Below are 18,625 nucleotides of genomic sequence, written 5' to 3' on the forward strand. Positions count from 1 at the left end.
TAAAGCTTTGAGTTTCTAATACAATCCAGAAAATTATGGGAGTGGTTTTCTGTTATTTTAGACTTGAACTTGGTTTATCTTTAAATTTAAAATAGAGACATGTATTTCCCTATAAAAGAACACTTGTAGGTATTTGATGTTGCAGTTCCTTGTCAGACTGATGCAGTTTTTATTGGTTAGGTCCTGAAGGAAAAAAGTCATCCTTGCATAAAGGAATGCACTGCTTAAAGCCTTAGGTAGAGCTTTAATAGTGCATACTGCTTAGTGCAACCCATTAGTTTGAATAATTTTAACTAAGGTCATTAGTAACTCAGTATTTATGAAGAAAAAAATGTTTACAGTTTCTTATGGCATGAGCAACAAAGGAAATGAAACTGAGTCAGGTGAAACTTTAAAAAGTGAAATCTCACATTTAATTTCCAGATTGGCCTTCAGTAATTAATTGTACACCCTTACACAATGCCTCCCCAGTTCAGATTGCTGCATCTTCCAGGCTTGCCGCCTCTCTGCCAGTGATTAAATCACTGTAAAAATACTTTGCTTTTTAGTGTTATACTCTTGCTTTTGCAGGAGAAATTCCTACCTTAGTTTTGCTTTCTTTGGCAGAGCAAAAGCAGCTTTGTCCAGGGTTTTCACCACCTCTAACTGCTGATTACAGATCAGCACTGGCTTCATACACCAAGATACCAGAAACGTTCTGTTGAAATTAAATGGATTAAAGAAATGCACTTAGAAGGGCATCAGCATGACCTGCCACAGCACAACACTAAACAATGAAGTTTCTTTCTGGATTTTAATTAGCAAGACCATGGTTTCCATAGGGGGTTAGCAAATAGTTTAGAAAATCCAGGTAAGAACCTGGAATTAAATAAAGACAGAGGAAAATAACCATACGAAAGCTTCTGGAACTGAAACTGAGAAATTATACGAGATAAACTTAGAAAAAATTCTTATTTAAAAAACAAGTATTACTTATGGTCTGTAGAAGGTTACATAAGCCTTCTTTGGGGAAGGAAGAAGTAACAGTTAAAATTAATTCTGAGTTAATTATTATGTATGAGGCCACTTTCCTGGTTTTGATCAAACAGACAAGAGGATTTCACTTACTTTGTTTGGTTTTTTTTAGGTTTTTCTCTCTCTAGTCTCCCAACACACAAAACAGTCACAGGTCACTGCCCTGACATAGGACACTTTTGACTTGTTAGAACCACCGACATTCTATATCCCTTTGACATGCTGGGTCGTACCACGGTTTTACTGCACCTTTTAAATCCTAATTCCTAATCTAAGCCTAACATGATCTTTGGATTTGATCACTGATAGATTTTAAATAACCTAGCCTGTCTCCTGTTACAGGAACTTGGCTACAGTTCTAACAGTTGACTTGTATGCCCCAGTAACTACAAAATAATCAGTGCTTTTCTTGTACACCAGTTTACGTATTAGGGTGTGGTTAACTCTCTCGTTTCATTCCTTCCACTGTTAACAAAGCTGTCGTGGGGACCATGAGTTTATCAAGAGCGAATGCTTAAGACTGAGGTAAAGTAAGACTCCTGCCATTTACATAGAATCACAGATTGTTAGGGATTAGAAGAGACCCTGAAAGATCATCAAGTCCAATCCCCCTGCTGGAGCAGGGACGCCTGGGTGAGGTCGCACAGGAACATGTCCCGGTGGGTTTTGAATGTCTCCAGAGAAGGAGACTCCACAACCCCCCTGGGCAGCCTGTTCCAGTGTTCTGTCACCCTCACTGAGAAGAAGTTTCTTCTCAAATTTAAGTAGAGCCTCCTGTGTTCCAGTTTGTATCCATTGCCCCTTGTCCTATCATTGGTTGTCACCGAGAAGAGCCTGGCTCCATCCTCGTGACACTCACCCTTTACATATGTATAAACATTAATGAGGTCACCCCTCAGTCTCCTCCAAGCGAAAGAGACCCAGCAGTGCTGCCAAAGACTGTGTGGGGCTCATGAGCAGCTCCCCTGGGCATCGTGCCCAGCACTGGCCGGAGCAACTGCCATGACACTGCAGGGGACCCCACTCAGATGGGGCTGCAGTGGTCCTCCAGTTCTTAGAGCAAACTTCTGGGCGCATGGAGAAGGCATTAATGAGGTCACCTCTCAAAGCCCCAGCTCCCTCAGCCTTTCTTCATAAGGGAGATGCTCCACTTCCTCCATCATCATTGTTGCTCTGCGCTGGACTCTCTCAAGCAGTTGACTTGTTTCATTTATGACTCGTTCATCTACCCCTGACTTTCTCCCCTGCTTAAGTATTTTGTCCCTTCATAAGGGCTCGGTGACTCCGCCACCCTCACACCAGCTCCTCTCACCCTGCTAGTGCGGCTGGGCGCCACTTCCACCACCCGAAAAACTTCAGAGCCAACTGCGGGGTCCAAACAACAACTCCAGGGCCCCGGCGGCGAGCGGGACCTTGCGGCGGAACAGCCGCGGGTCTCCACTCACCTCAGGGGCGCGGCAGCCCCGTGCCCCGAGGCGGCAGAGCCCACGGGCTCCCGCCAGCGGGCAGGGCTGAGGCGAGAGCAGCGCGGGCAGCGCCCGCCCCAGTACCGCCGCCGGGAGGCGGGGCGAGCCGCGCCACGGCCCCTATGGGAACGGCCTCCGTCCCTTTCCGCCCTGCCGCGGAACTACGGCTCCCAGCGTGCCCTGCGCGGTCCCCATGGCGACGGGGAGCCAGGCCCAGGCCCGGGCCCGGGCCCCGAGTAACGATGCCCAAGGCCAGGTAACGGGGAGCCCTGCCCGGGCTCGGCGACGGGGTTCGCCCCCGCTGCCCTGGGGAGAAAGAGCCAGCGGCCAGGGGAGACAGCCTGGGAGAGAGAAGGAGGGAGGCAAGAGGGGCCGTTTCGGCCGCTGTCCCCGAAAGCGAACGGGGCGAGGGCCGGGATGGGGGCGCGCCCGGTGCGAGGAGCCGGTTGTTCCTGTTAGGGACGCCACAGGGAAGGGGGAGGCCTGAGCCACCGCCCGCAGGTGGCCATGGGGGAGCCAGAGGAGGGGGAGACCTCGTTGTCCCAGGCAGGAGCTTCCCCGGGACATCTCGGGCAGGTCCTGAGCCCCCGAGCCCCCCCACCCGTCACCGGGTGCTCCGGCCCCAGAGGCCGCCAGCCCGGCCCGCGGGATGCGGAAAGCCCCAGTCGTTAGAAAAACTTTTTTTAAAAAAAAACAACTTTTAAAACTTTTAAACGTGCCCAAACATAGCCTCCCACCACACCACTCTTGTTCAGTCGGCGTGTACCAGAAGCGTTACCTCAAGAATCTTACTTAACCAGCTTCTTTAAGCAGTTTTGATAAGCAGATTGTGTATAATAGGAAATAATAATCATGAGTAATAGTCATCATTACGCAGTTGCAATAGCTTTCATTTATCAATTTAGATATTTTCAGGAATTATGGTCAAGGCTCCATTGGTTTTCTCTAGTGACACCCTGTTTTTTCCGATTAGTGATACTTTGTGGGATCTTGCAATAGCTGAAGTGGAGAAGAGAGAAAACCCCAGCGAAGATGGCAAGAGTGTGGAAGTCTGGGAAAAATCAATACTATTTATGGGAAACAAAAATGGGGTAACGCTAAATACTATATGATTCTGTGCTTTCTTTGAACACAGTTTGTGTCAGGAAAATTATATGCTAATTCTTCTAAAGACAAAATATGTTCTGATTCTGCAGAGAGTGGGTGTTCCACAGAGTGTGGACCAGTCAGACATTATTACACTTTGCAAGTTCAAGTTTATGGTTTGTAGAACCAATCCGTCAACTGTTGTTATCAATATGTGCTAATTCTCTGGGGTCTGGCTTAATTAATCTTTTAAAAAGTAGGTACTACAAATAACGCTACTCACTTCAATTGTTTGACATGTCAAATTTCCCCGTGTAAAGCTTGAACTGGTACAATCCCATTTCAGTGCATTGATACTGATTTTGTTGTAAATAGAGGCCTTGGCATCCTGCTGTGAATTGTGTTTGTGTTTATGTCAGACCGATTTGAACATGGCTTACCAGTGATTGCAAACTCATGATTAAGGTTGTTTTCACTCATTGTCCTTAACTTTGGTCATGAGTAATTTCATATTTTTCTTCTGTTAGCATTTATTTGTAAAGTAAATAAAGAAATTTTTGCCCGTGACCAAGTGAGTCATATTTTTAAGAATACTTTTTTTTTTTTTTTAATTTGGAATGACTGGTATATGTGCAACCTTTCATCAACAACTTAAAATATTTTTTCAGAGAAAATACAGTGACTTTACCTATTTTCAGATTTACCTGAAATTCACTGATTTTGAGACAGGAAAGGACACAGGAGTACACTGTAGAAGTGCTAGTTCCTTCAGTGTGGCAAGGTACTCAGTGTCTCAGTTTCAACAATGTAAAGACATGTTTTTCTGTATGTTTATTTCTATTTTAAGCATTCTTTTTATTTCCATCTCATCAGTAATCATATAGTTCCAGTGGAAACCAAACATTAAATAAATGAATTACTAATAACTAAAAGCTGTTAAACAGTTTAACAGAGCTGGCTAGGTTGATCACTAATGTCTAATTTTAAGCACACTATTCTTATTACTGTATTTGTAATTTCTATTAGTTTATAATTATAATAATGGTAGTATAACTTGATTTTGACAGAAAGTTGGCAGTTAAGTTTCCACTGTAAGGCTACAAACAATTACATGAGTTTACACTTTTCTGGTACTTTATTACTGGAATATTAAATGAGTGAGTTTAAGTTAGTGATACAAATTTTGCTTTAATGACAGTACAGTAAGGTTCTGCTTTCTTTTTAATTTCCAGGGAAAGACCAGTATTATACTGAGGTGTCTTGAGAGGTATGTGTTAAATTTTTTAAAGTATTTTTCAGCTGTGGATTAGAATTTTTCATAAACAGTTATACTGTGTGATAATTCATAATACGTGTATACACATGTCTCCTGTGACCAGTTGATCATTTATGGATAAAGTTATTTCCCTTCATTACTACCTGTCATCTGGCCCCTTCATTCCTCCTTCTCCACTATTAGAGCGCTTAAACGTCCATCTCTTCAGCTTGGTGCTGCTACTTCTCCTGTCTTCAGCAACTGAGACCTGTTGTCTTAAAGTGTCCTCTCTGTACTGCTGTTTCTAAGCCAAATTCTGAACTGACTGATAAATATAATTTATTTACAGTAGAATTAACTTTCTTCATTTAGAGGATCTTAACAAAACAAATTTATTTTTCCTTGCATAGGGAAGAGATTCCAAAGCCAACATTAGCCTTGGAATACACTTTTGGAAGACGAGCAAGGAGACAAAATACGGTGAGTATCTGGAAAGTATTGTTTACTAGATAGATATGTACTCACATAAAGAATAATACGTGGTTTATTTTCATGTGTAAGAACCTTAGGAGTTTCAGCTTATTGTTTGTGAAACAAAAAGGTTTCTTTAAGTAAAAGTTTATTAAAATTAGCTAGCATAATTTGCTATTTTCATCTGTAATATGTTTCTCCCTCTCACTAAAAGGCAGTAGATAAAAGACTAAAGCATAACACAATCAGCTGAATTTATAAAAACTACCTTGTTTGTCGTATTTGAATAACGTAGGATGCATGCCTTTAACTTTGTCTTTTAAATGCTAAATGAGTACATTTTTATGACAGAAGCAGTCATCTTAGAGGATGTTAAATCATAATTAAATTATTGGGGTTTGTGTCCATATTGCTAAATTTTGTGCTGCAGATTGTGTTAACAGAAATATTGAACCTATTCCCATCACAGCACAACACTGCCCAGCAGCAATAACTATTGCTGCAGGTAATTGCTGTTTCTTCTACTGAAGCAGGGAGTGGAAAATCTGACTGTCTGCAAGATCAAAATCACTTAAAACTTTTCCCAGAAACTAAATGCAAAGGTAGAGATTCATTACTTTTCCAGTTGTGAACCTCTCAAAAAGCATTAGTCTTGAGCTGCAATAAACAAAAAGAAAGGGAAGAGTACCTGATTTTTTTATTTTTTTTTTTATGTTTATCATTAATCATGCTGCTTCCTGGCTTTTTTACTCTACTGTAGTCATTTATCAAGACAGTCAGAGGCACGTCAGGAGTCTTTCCTAAGTGTTGTAATGGGATTTCTTGAATATAGGGGTTTCTTAGTTTGGTTTTGGTTTTTAGAAAATACTAATGAAATAATATATGCTCTTGTTCTAAGTCACTCTCATGAAAAGCCATTTTATCAGGTTAAGATTTTCTCTTGGTGTTACACGGAAGCACACATTTCTGACATAAAGAAACTCTTTTACAGGCTAAAGATATAGCTCATTTTTGGGAACTGGGTGGTGGAACCTCATTACTGGAACTGATTCGAATACCAATTACCAGCAACAACATAAGGTAAGTGATTAATATCACAATTCCAAAGTTAATTTCAGGTATCCTTCACACATAGGTAAATTTCGAGACCTTTTATTGTGGAAAACTCTTACAAAATGTAAGAGCATTTATATTATTTGCTAAAAATCATTGTAATACCACTGATACTTTTGCTTTGACCTTCCTTTTCATGATTCTCTTCTAATAAGCCAAGTTCTTAGCAGTCTCCAACTACAAGAGAAAGCAATAACATGGAGGAAATAGGTTTGCCTTAAGTAGATAGAAAAGAAATACAGAAAAAGAGAAGACATAGTATGTTTATGCTTAGTGAAAGAGTAGAAAAAGCAGCGTGGGGGCATACAACAAAAAAATCTGGCTTCCTACTTCTGTATGCAAAAATTGATGCTGTCTCTTTGAGAGGCAGTATTTTAGGGTGGAAAAAAAAGACAGAAATTTGTGAAAAACAAACAAACAAAAAACCTCTGACTTTTGGCAAGTGAAGCAACCATCTGATGAGAGGGAGACCATTGAAGATAGATCATGTTTCTGAGAGGGACTAAAACAAAGGAAAGAAGACAAAAGGAATCAGGAATCTAGAGAGTTTTAAGAGAATGCAGTGAGAAAAAGCCATAAAAGTGATGGAGTAGCACAGGAAGAAGAAATGCATGAAGAAGACTTGCATGAAGAAATGAGAAGGTAATGGGGGGATGTATTTTGTTTCTTCTGGTTAGGGAAGATCAAGCTGAAAGGGGGAGAAGAGAAAAGGATCAAAAGATTTGTTTTGTATTATGATGCATTGCTTTATTTCTTTGGTAGTGAGCCTTATGTGAAAAAAAATACAGAAAAGGAGGGATACAATTTTTACCGGATACATTTGCTACTGGTTTGGCTATTGAGATAATGCCATTATCTAGTGAGAGACCAAGACGGAAGAAAAAAAAAAAAAAACCAAACATTTCTGGCATGTGAAGTGTTTTGTTTCTAGAAGAGCTTGGGGGAAAAAAAATCAACTATCACTTTCCAATTGTTGCCTAAATGAACTTTACTGAGCTCCACCTCCATCATCTTCTCTTCCTTTTTTACAAATAAGGAATCTTCTGATGTGCATGATCTTAAGATTCTTTGACAGGACAGCAACATTGTTCTCTAAGACCACTTGTGTTTATAAGGCAATATTTAAACATACTACTCAAAAATCGTACCATTTCAACTTCAATATAAGTGCTTTTCACTGTTTTTCTCATCTGTCTGTAGTCAAGCAATTTGCTTGTTTAAAAGTTCCATGAACTGTATCTAATTTCACCGAGAGACTTCTCACCAGATGTCTTTCCCACAGCATTTTAAAGTGAAATTGGACATTTACTTTGCTTTGTCTTTGTAATACCACTCTGGTCTGGAATCCCCTTTTTCAAGTCAGGATGGAATGTGAAAGAATGATTGCATCCAGTCAAGTGGCTGCATTTGTGGTGTTCTTATTTACAGTTGCACTTTAACACAGTTAGAGTTTTGAGAGGACAGGAGTTAGATATAAGCATTTCTCATCATAATCTACCTGGTAATTGCTAAGTATGTCTTGAGTGCTCTGGCTTCTTCCGTTCATCTTGCAGAAGACTTTCTCATGTGTTCATGTGATATTCCAGCTAACTAGCATAGTCCATGGCACAGAATACTGCCCTTAACCAGTTTTTTCCATTTCAAAAAGAATAATAAAAGTAGAGAACTTGTTAATACAGTAATGGTTAGGAAAGATCCTAAGCATTTGCTAACATTGCTTCGTCTGGGATTGTGGAGTTATGAGATGTCAGGGACACGTGGTAGTAGAAGCACCCGGTCACACAGGAAGAGGGAGCTAAATGGGGTCAAGATATTTTGTATTTTACTGCTTTGAAAGAAAGTCTCCAGAAACAAAGTTTTATATATACAGTCCCCCAAAACCTCTAGTGGAAAGTGGCCAAAGTAACAGTTCTGAATAAGAGACAATGGAAAGGTTTCTTCAGAGCTCAGAGTAGCCTTAAAAGAGCCATCTCCCTTTGTTGGCACATTTAATTCTATCTTAGCATTCGTATTTTCACAGTGGTTCCTTTCTCCATTTGTACTACAGGTATGGTTTTATATGAAAATGTTAATTGTCTCATGTGCTACAGATTTGACAAAATAATGCCTTTTTCATAGGTCATTTGCTGTGGTTCTCGTACTGGATTTGTCCAAACCTAATGAACTCTGGACTACTATGGAGAAACTTCTTCAGGTCACCAGGAACCATGTGAACAAAATTTTAACCAAACTAGAAAAGACAAATCCTGAAGTAGCTACTGAAATTAAACAGAGGATGCGGAACAATCTGCAGAAGGATCATCCAGTAAGTTACTTCTAATATTTTCTCCAGATGTCACAGGCCTTTATACAGTTAAAGATAATGCTTTTACAAATCATAAACAACTCTTTTAGATTTTTATGCATGACTGAAAATCCATTTGATGTAGATGAACCTGTTCACTGGAAAATTATAGCAATTTAATAAAAATTCAATAAGAGCAGAAACAAGGAAAGAAGGTTTCTTATATCTTTTTGTTAGATATCTAATGTGATTGTTATGGCATGTTACACCAATCAAAAGAAATAGTTTTAGAGTAGCAGTTTGCTTTTTTTCCCCCTCATCCTTTTAAAATGAAGATGAAAACTAGAACGTACAAAAGTCATCTAGCAAGAGACTAGCTGAAGGTACAAATTTAAGCAAAGAATATAGTTATAACAGCCATCAACATGACTATATACTTTGCATTTATTTAAATGTCTATCACAAACTCAATGCCTTTTGATAATCTGACAACTAATTAAATTATAAAGTTTCAGAAATGTTAACATCAGTCCTTTAAACATAATTGCTAACTAAATCTCTGGAAAAGCTAAACTAGGTTATGCACAATAGAAATGAAAAGTCATTGTGCATTAAACCTCTGCAAATGTTGTGTGTATATAATGCATAAATAAGCATTCAACAATTCAAAGACTTGGCACATAAATCTAGTTACTATAACATCTATAAAATGCTGTAATACAGAAAATCTTTATATAGCTCAAAAATTTAAAAGAAACTTTTAAAAATTTTGAGAAAGCAACATAGGCAACAGTGGATTTACATTCTAGGGTTTGAGAGCTGCTGGATTATGATTTGGTTTGTTTGTTTGTTTTTTACTTTTAGAGAAGGCAATTCACAAAAAGAAAATGTCTGCCAGCACACTTGGCAATAAATCATGACCACAGTGTTAAGTTTACATATAGGGGCTTATTTATCAGAAAACTGCAAGCTTTTTTAGTAAGTAAAAAGAATAAAAGAATAGTGGGATTAATTATTAAGAAGACTTGTTATACTTGCCCTGTAGGGAACACAATTATACCTTCTAAACTAGAATTTCTATTCAGGCTTCATTATCAAAACCAGAAAGGATGGAAACAAAATGCTATGTTACTCCTTGGTTCTCTTTCTATTATACTTTCATCATTATTCAAGAAAAAAATTATGTCTTTTTTGTGTCTCTTATAGTCAAAGTAAATGACAGTTTACACAAATTTATATTTGCCTTTTTATAGCTAAACATATTTTTATGATAAACAGGAACTGATGAGGTTCTTAGAAGGATGAGGTTCTTTTAAGGATTAGATATATTCCATTGGCCTGGATAAAGAATTAGTGGCTATGATGATAAAGCATAAGTATCAATTAATAACTATTAATTGCAGACCTTGTTTAAAAAGGCTAGATATGCCTAAAGTAGTCCATAGTAAAAAAATAATTCCATAGACAAGATGGCTAGGATTCAGTATGCCAGTTTTAATGTTTCTGATGTTATCCTGAATTAATTTTTTCTTACTTATGAAACTAAAGCTATTTTTTTTCAGTTCTATATTCTATACACCCAGTTTTAAGTTATAATAATTTTGCTCAAAACTTTTTCCTTGACAGTGTATGAGTGAAGATATTATTTTTCCTCTCAAAAGGATTTTCAGTATGTGCAGCTTCTTGCTGTCATTTAACCTGTATGTGAAATAACTGGCTTTAGAAGGGAACGCGTCAACCTCTGGTACAACCAAAGTAGCTTGACTAAATAATTGCATGAACATATGAAGGGACTGCTTCATTTCACATGGACTACAGGAAAACCTTCCAGATTGCAATCTACTTATTAAAACTTTTATCAGAAGTTAACTATTTTACAGTTAAAGGTATATCCCCAGAGCTCTTTTCATCCATGGGTATTGATTTGCACTTTCATGGTTGTTGGGTGATGTTTTCTTTTTCTGCTGAGATCAAACATTTGAAAATCACATTAAACATTATTTAAGAGTTTGGAAAATGTGATGTGGGGAGGACAAATGTGTGACACAAGGAAATCATCCAGCTTAATTTTCCTGAGCTTTTGTCTGTATTACTGTGGATATGATGCAGGGCTGGGGCATGTGTCAAAGATCCAGTTTCATTAATCCAGTCTGGCAGTTGTTCTATGAATATATGGGGTTTTTCCTCTTTTCCATTCACACCTAATGTTGAAGCTGGAGTATATAGTGTAAGAGCCCTTTTATGCTAGTAAGTGTTCTGACTGCTCAGAGGAATTATTTCCTGACTATTTATGAAAAAAAAAAAGAGAAAATGGTAGAATATGGTATGGATATTGCATTAGAGTTTATTCATCTAACTTAAGGTTTTGAAAAAATAGACCTTGTCTTCTATTAATTAATTTTAACCCCTTTTAGTTGTTTAACAGTTTCAGTCTTCTACAGTTTGTTTACATAGCTCAACTGTCATATATCTGTTTAATAGGATTATGAGATAATTGACCCTTTTCCAATACCCTTGGTGATAATTGGAAGCAAATATGATATTTTTCATGTAAGTAATACTTTATTTTTTTAATAATTTTTTTTAATAATTAAAAGATTCTTGGTAAATATTCTAAATACTAAAAACTTGGTAATATAATTGTAATCAGTTGAACAAAAATATGGCCAGTCAGCCTTCTACCACAAAAAAAATCTTTCCATCCAACAGCATTGTGGAAGGCATACTGTCACTCCTTCACAAAACACTCCCAAACTGATGATTTTTGAGATGTACTGGGAAAATGTTGAAATATAAGTTACTGTAGACCAAAGAGGGAAGCAAGAAAACATGATGTTGTTGACTTTCTTTTCTAATGAGAGAAATCCCGCTCCATGTGTCCCATCTGACAGCAGCTGTGAGTTTATGGCAGTGAACAAGAGGCTTCTCTCAAGTCAGCTGGTCAGATTTTTTGGTAGTCATGGCAGCATGAACAGTAAACTATCCTTTCAGTCAGAAACTTTTTTTTAAGTACTTTAGAGAGAAGTGAGTAATTGCATCTTTTAGGGAGAAGAGGAAATAAATATCATAGTATTGCGGGATTCTCTCCCAGGACATTTAAAAATCCAAAGAAATGCAAACTCAATTTTTAAGCAGTACTTGATCGTGAGAAACTAGAACAATCTGTTTGATTTTTAGCTGCCGTGCTGACAGCCTCTGCGTCTCTGGACGACTACAGAGTGCGTTGATAATTGGCTGACTCTTTGAGTTATTTAATTCTTTATTATAAGGTGGTGTGCCTTCTTTCATACCAAGGCTTTCTGCTGAGCCATGACCTCTTTACAAATCAGTGACTCTCCTGGAGTAAGCACAGAGTAACAGCCCAATTCCATCGGGGTCTATGGATAGACTCCTACAGGCTTAATTGGGACCAGGTTTTCAGCCACTTTATTCAGGGAAAGCCATAGTCTTATATTAAAGTAAAATTGATGAAAAGGTATTTTTATGCACTATTCAACTTTTGCATGTATTAGAATTTAGTAAGCATATACCAAAAGGTTTACTGAAAGTTAAATATTTTCACAAAAAGAAAAAATCCTTATTCTTTAATCAGGCAGTACTAAATTAATTAAAATGAAACAAATTAATTGAAAATTTAATACACATTCCAAATTAATAAACTTTTTCTGAACTAACATATTGCCTGAATTAGCCTCCCTCTGTAAAAAAGAAACAAAGAGAAATTGTGACATTTCTTTTCAGAGTAGGCTGTTACTGATTCTGTCTTAAGATATAATTATGCTGACAGCTGAAAGCCTCATATATTGTAGCCTAAGTGCATTGCAGTTTATACAAAAAATGAAAAGTTCTAGCTGTAATATTTTGTTTTCTGTTTCTTATGTATATGTTCCAATATGAACTTTTTCAGGATTTTGACTCTGAAATGAGGAAAATAATAAGCAAGACACTTCGATTTGTTTCACATTATTACGGAGCATCATTAGTGGTGTGTATATTCACTTTCTAACTAAAGATAGAGAAGATGAGCAATATTTGTTTTACAAAGCAGTATTTTAAGAAATAGAAATGTAAAACTCTTTACAAAAAGTGGGATTTAGTTTGTTTCACAGTAGCTTTCTTCAGGAGTTAATCTGTCAAATGGGTTACAGGTATTGGAAGGGATGAATGGATATATCCTGTGAACAAACAAGCTACATCATTCCCAGTATTAGCAAAAACTAAACGAAAATAGTTGCTTGTTAGCCGGCTCAGTTCCTGTGTTGAGTTCACTGCATGTCTGGCAAAACGTTTTTGGTACAAGGAAGCAGGACGGGAAAAGGTGATCACTGCAAATAGAATTAGAGGAGTGGCCTTTTTGGTAGAAGCATGAACTTATGTCTAGTGACCTGGCTTCAGTAAATGTAAAATCTGACATCCAAGGGCACATCCTCACAGCAGTTTAAGCATACCAGCTTACCACACTTGCAGTATTGAAGACTAAAGGCATTTTTTTACAGTAATGAGAAGGACCTGCCAACCATGAGGACAATAAAGTATTTATATGGGTGTATAAGTTGATTTTGGGTTTGGCAGAAACATGCAGTATGAGTTTCATAATCCAAGAAAGCTGCCTCTTGGGGTCTCTCTATATGAGAAGATGGTTCTAATTGTAGCAACCATCATTTATGTAATAAATAATACTTAATAGTGACATATTTTGATTACCAAACAACTTACGTTTGCTTTAAATTGTTATAATCACAGCATGTCCTTTAGCACCCCTGTACAATTGTACAGCTTTTGTACTTTGACACAGGAATTTATCTTTCCTTATCTGAGAATACAACTGTTTGTTTTTTTGTTTTTTTTTTTTCTTAAGTATTTAATCATGATTGTAATTAAAAATTAAAAACTAGGAGCCTAAAACTCTTTGGCTGCTAAATCCTGATTCACATTGAAATGAATGGGAGAAACTTAATATCCCACAGTAGGGATCTGACTTCTTTCTCAAACATGAATCTGTAAGGATACAAAAGCCCTTAGAGAGGAGCAAGTACACTGTTGGAGAAGGTACTCTGAGAGCTTCTTTCTGATAAATCTGTAGCAGTTCTGCAACTATCAAGCTGCTTTTATGACGTGTGAACAATGTTATAGTTATTCGTTACAGTTCTAAACGTTCACGGCATTCTGGATAGTTTTTAATGTAGTTTTAAAATCTTAATAACTTATTAGTCTTGGGCAAAAGATTTGTGTTTCTTAATATGCATACTTCTGAAGTTTTAAATCAATATTTTAAAATGTATTCTTTAATCTTTATTTATGCTATTTTTCATTTAATCTTTCTTGATCTATATATTCAGTGCCAAATACATTCATGTTTTGGAAAGGGAGAGTGAGATTTTTATTCTAGTAAATTCAGTGAAAATTTACCAAATTTATTGAGGTCAGGAATTAGACAGGCTCTATCCAAAATCCTTTATGCAGATGCCATAATATAATATTTCTGTGCTGGAAGATCATAATGTATATTTTGTTTTCTGATTCATTTAGTTTACCAGCAAATCTGAGGCTCTCCTGCTGAAAGCCCGTGTTCTTATTAATCACTTGGCATTTGGCTATGACAAAAGGTAACATAATTATTGCCTAACTATTAAATGTTTTGCCCAGGGTCTAAAATTACTTAATAAAAAATATTTTAATCACCTTTTTTTTTTTCTTAAATATGATCTCCGAAAGATTCTTAGTCGTGGACTTTTACTCCTGTGTCTCAGCTGTCTACCTCTGCACAGGACAGTGATAACTCCTTGGTTTTGATCCTAAAATGATGGATTAGAAATGTGGTCACCACTAGAATTGACTAGATTTTTATTTACATGTATTTGTATGCAAGGCCCAGTAAGAGTCTAGTCTTGGCAAGAATAATGTCATTTTTCATTGATTGCAAAATGCTCACTTTTTATGTTTTCTTTTTTCTGTTTAGCAAGTCTGTATCACTGGATCACAGCAAACCTCTCTTTATACCAGCAGGCCTGGATTCGCTGAGCCAAATAGGTGAGGACATTTCCTGTTCCTTGTGTTTGTTGCTTAATTGTTTTTTTAAATAAGAAAGACATTTTAAGCAAATAAAAAATGAAATTAAATTATAGGACATTTACATCAGTTTTAACAGACTATTGAAGGAAATGGCTTAGAAAGTTTAAAATTACAATTCAGTACTTATATTATTGAGAATTACTTGTGCAGTTTTGTTAGGTAGATTAATAAAGTATCAGGACTACTTTAAATAGTAAAGTCCCAAGAAGCTTAGATCTAAAAGAAAATATCATCTACAGTACCACTCAGCCTGTTTCATGGTAGGAGATCAATGTTTTTCCAAACTTGTTGCAGCTTGTCACTGTAGAAGAGAAAATATTAAATTAGATGGATCGTTATCCAAAATTATTTGATAATTCATGTTGTTATGACAACATAACTGTATTACTTTGTGCTGTGCTGTAATCCTTAGGACCACCACCCGCCTCTGACAGTGATATTGGAAAGATGCGTGCAAACACACCGTTGGAACTGTGGAAAAAAGTATTTGAGAAAACATTTCCTCCTGAGGTAGGTATTTACATGTCTGCTGCACAGCTGCCTTTCTCATAGAGTAGTAGTATTATAATAGCACTACTAATTCTTGTCTTTCAAGTCCAGAGACAGGAATTTCGGTCTCACCTAGCAGTCCCATTTCTTCCAACATTTCTAATTCATACATTTTTAAAAGGTGTGTAGTGGTGCTTTGATTATTAGCTTCTACATCTTCAGCCACCTTCCTACATTTAGCAATAGTGAAAGTACTGATGTAACCCTCTGTTCTTTCCGGAGTTATGTCATTGCCTTTCATTATATTGAGAAACAAGCTATACTCAACATTTTTAGTATTTTTTAGGGTGACATATTCCCTAACACCTAAACCAAATGACAGTGATGTTTCAAGAGAGCTCTTTGTGGCTGCAGCAAACTACCTCATTCTCCTAGGGCATGAGGCTTCAAATGAGGCAGGTGTGTTAAGAGTTCCTTGCCAAAAATCTGCCATTTTGCTATGGGAATTGTTTGGCTTTGCAAGGTAATTAGAACCCCTTGGCACCTATGTAGTGATAAATCTTGTACATATTTCAGAAGTTTCTCGTCCCAAGAGGCAAACCCCCAAATATTTCTTTTCAATAAAACTATTTGCTTCTGTTAGGAAATCAAAATTCTTTTCTATTTGACCTGAGCAAATAGAGGTTGCTGTTTTCTCCTCATGTACTACACTGTGTCACATTTCTTTACCCCTGTCCTTTTCCTGCCCTACAGCTCACCTGGGCAGGCAAGGAAGTCAGTCAGGCTATGAAACTCCTCAAATTAAGGTACACAAACAGGGCTTTTCTAGTTTTCAGTCTGTGGGTCTCCATTTGTAGTGAGGAGAAGTCTGACTTCACCCTTTCCCACTCACTTGACTGCTACGTATCAAAACCTACAAATTATTTCTGGTGGTTTATGACCAGAATAAATTATCACTGAAATGCCTCTCTCAGTACAGGATACCCCAGCATGAAAAAGATTAAACCCTGCTTTCAGAAACTATACAGGACTTTTTAATGTTATTTTTGCTCATAAACTTTTAAAACACAATAAACAAACATTCTCCTCCCCTCAATAACTCTTAAACTCTCCCTGAAACAGCTGGAGAAACAAATACATTTCTCATCTTGCAAGCTCCATCAGTGTTTTAAGGTATCAGTCTAATTAAAGAAGACTTAAAGAAGATTTGCCAAGTAGATTCCCAGTCTTCTCTTTCGGTTCCAAAATATGCTTTAAACTTTAGAGCTGTTTTCATGTATTGTGAATTTCTTTTTCCATTGCCTCATCTAATAATAATTATAACTCTGCTTTATTTTATTCTGACATTTGTATGATTGCCTTCTTGCTACTTTTCATTTTTTAGGAGTAAGGAGAAAGGCGTAAGACATCATTTACAAAAATTCTTTATTTGGTAGTGTTTCTTTCTATTAGTGTATTTGCTTCTTTGGAAGTAAACTTGAAGTTATAGTTCTCTCAGTGTCAGTAAATGAAATTTCAGGTATTTGGCAAAAACATAGTAATCAATTTCTCAGCCCTTGAAGTAATGCTTCTGGTAACTGGAACTGAATTCTAGTCTTGAGTATTAAATGCTTTAGCAAGAGTAACCTTAACTATGCCCAAAGGTCATTGGGATATTTTCCTTTTGAGGAGAGAATAATAAACAAATATGACATAAGAATATTTTCTTTCCTTTAAGATCTAACTGCACTATTACTTTCTTATCATTTTACCAATCTAATATTTTTTAAAAATCTAATCTGTGTCCTATATCACAAAGTTGTTCCATAAATGGAGGATTTTAATACATTTGTATTAAAAGCAAATACTTTCATTAGATCTACAGCATGGCATTTTCTTGTTAAAAGAACAGAAGATAAAATGTATCATTTGGGTTTTTGTCATTTTTCCTTTTAGAGTTCCTGTGATTTACAAGATACCAAGGACCCTGCACAGGATTCACAATACGCTGAGTATGAAGTTGATGTCATGAGAGCTCAGAAAAAACAGGTATGTGATTGTTCTCCAATTGTGTTCCAGAACCACCAGCATTGCTGAAATAATTTTAGCATATACTTGTAGTGCCCATTTTGGCCTTAAATAACCTCAGCTTAAGTTTTCAGCTTAGTAGTTGTGGTTTTGTTTTTGTTTGGTTTTGTTTTATTTTTTTTCCCATTACTAGACATTAAGCCAGTAGAGCACTGTTAGATCTCTAAGCTTTGGCTCTTGTAGTTTCTTTAGAAATTAATAAATCACATTTTCCCTCTAGCTCTCTTCCAGAATTATTTCACTAAAATAATATTGAAGCAAAGCTGCAATTTTTTCTTGGCAGTAATTTCTTCATTTCTGCACCCTGTGCTCTCATGTTGGTGTTGACTACCAGAAAGCCTAGGAAGCGGTATCAAGCTTTAGGGTGCAGGGCATTTTTAAAATTTTTGTCTTCTTCCATCAAAACTTTTTATTGGAACTGGAAAGGTACTGAGATGATAGCACTTGTGACTCAAGTTTGCAGGCTTTGTCTGTTTTGTCTTAAACAGAGTGAACAGAATTATTCCACATAGTGATCTTTGGCTTAACCCCTGAATTCCAGGAAAGACTTAGTGGGAAACAGGTCTTTTTTTTTTCCTTATTAATTTTGAAGTGTTTCTGCATTCCCGTACATGGGTGGTGAATTAATTTCACAGAAAAATTCTGTGGCAAACTAGAGAAAGATTAGAACATTGCTTTATATTAATAGATATTAGTGTATAACATCACATGCATAAAAATACTGTATATAGTCTTCATCAATATCATAGGTATGCGCCTGTTAAAATCACTCCAAGATTTATGTATTTTTCTTTGTTTGGAAGAACTACCATGTATTCTGGAAACTCTGTATTTCATACAGGTTCATTTTTTTCACACATGGCTAAATCTTTGCTAGAATGTCTGAGAAACATGCCACTTTCACAGCTTATACGTGGGCTATTCACATACTGTTTACCTCTGTGAACCAAGTTACTGCAGTGAAAGGAGGTTTTTCTAACAGTTCTTATGATGGATTGTATCAACAGAGATCTCCCATGCTTTTACAGACCCGCACTCTTAAGATGAAAGGGAGTTTTATTGACTTGCACTGCAGTTAATCTCAACTAACCCTAAAATACCATGGCAAATTTCATCTTTTTGCATGCTTGTAAAAGAAAGCCAAAGGATTAGGTTAATGCTGCTATCACATTTTTGTAGAGTTTAGTTTGCATAAGGCAGTAAACCTGTAGTTACCTGATCCAAAGAAACGCATTAATAATGTAAAATAATAAAGCAATTTCAAGAATCCGCTGCAGTCTTTGAATTTGCACATTACCTGTAATATCC

The 18,625-nt window shown here is 36.8% G+C and overlaps 1 protein-coding gene across 1 annotated transcript in view; it reads left to right on the top strand.

The window, feature by feature from the left end:
• Positions 1–2,642: 2,642 nt before the first annotated feature.
• Positions 2,643–18,625, top strand: part of LOC309437534 (ATP-binding cassette sub-family G member 8-like) — a gene marked incomplete at its 3' end in the record, with an annotated part of 54,020 nt that continues 38,037 nt past the window's right edge. Inside the window, exons 1-12 of the mRNA XM_082048067.1 lie at positions 2,643–2,736; positions 3,454–3,571; positions 4,799–4,833; positions 5,232–5,301; positions 6,284–6,372; positions 8,524–8,710; positions 11,171–11,239; positions 12,597–12,674; positions 14,219–14,295; positions 14,649–14,719; positions 15,174–15,271; positions 17,186–17,278. Of these exons, the coding sequence (XP_081904193.1) occupies positions 2,723–2,736; positions 3,454–3,571; positions 4,799–4,833; positions 5,232–5,301; positions 6,284–6,372; positions 8,524–8,710; positions 11,171–11,239; positions 12,597–12,674; positions 14,219–14,295; positions 14,649–14,719; positions 15,174–15,271; positions 17,186–17,278 (999 nt within the window). The 5' untranslated portion in view covers positions 2,643–2,722. The remainder of the gene's footprint in view (positions 2,737–3,453; positions 3,572–4,798; positions 4,834–5,231; positions 5,302–6,283; positions 6,373–8,523; positions 8,711–11,170; positions 11,240–12,596; positions 12,675–14,218; positions 14,296–14,648; positions 14,720–15,173; positions 15,272–17,185; positions 17,279–18,625) is intronic.

This window comes from Streptopelia decaocto, assembly GCF_964273445.1.
Source record: "Streptopelia decaocto genome assembly, chromosome: 3".
Taxonomy (NCBI): Eukaryota; Metazoa; Chordata; class Aves; order Columbiformes; family Columbidae; genus Streptopelia; species Streptopelia decaocto.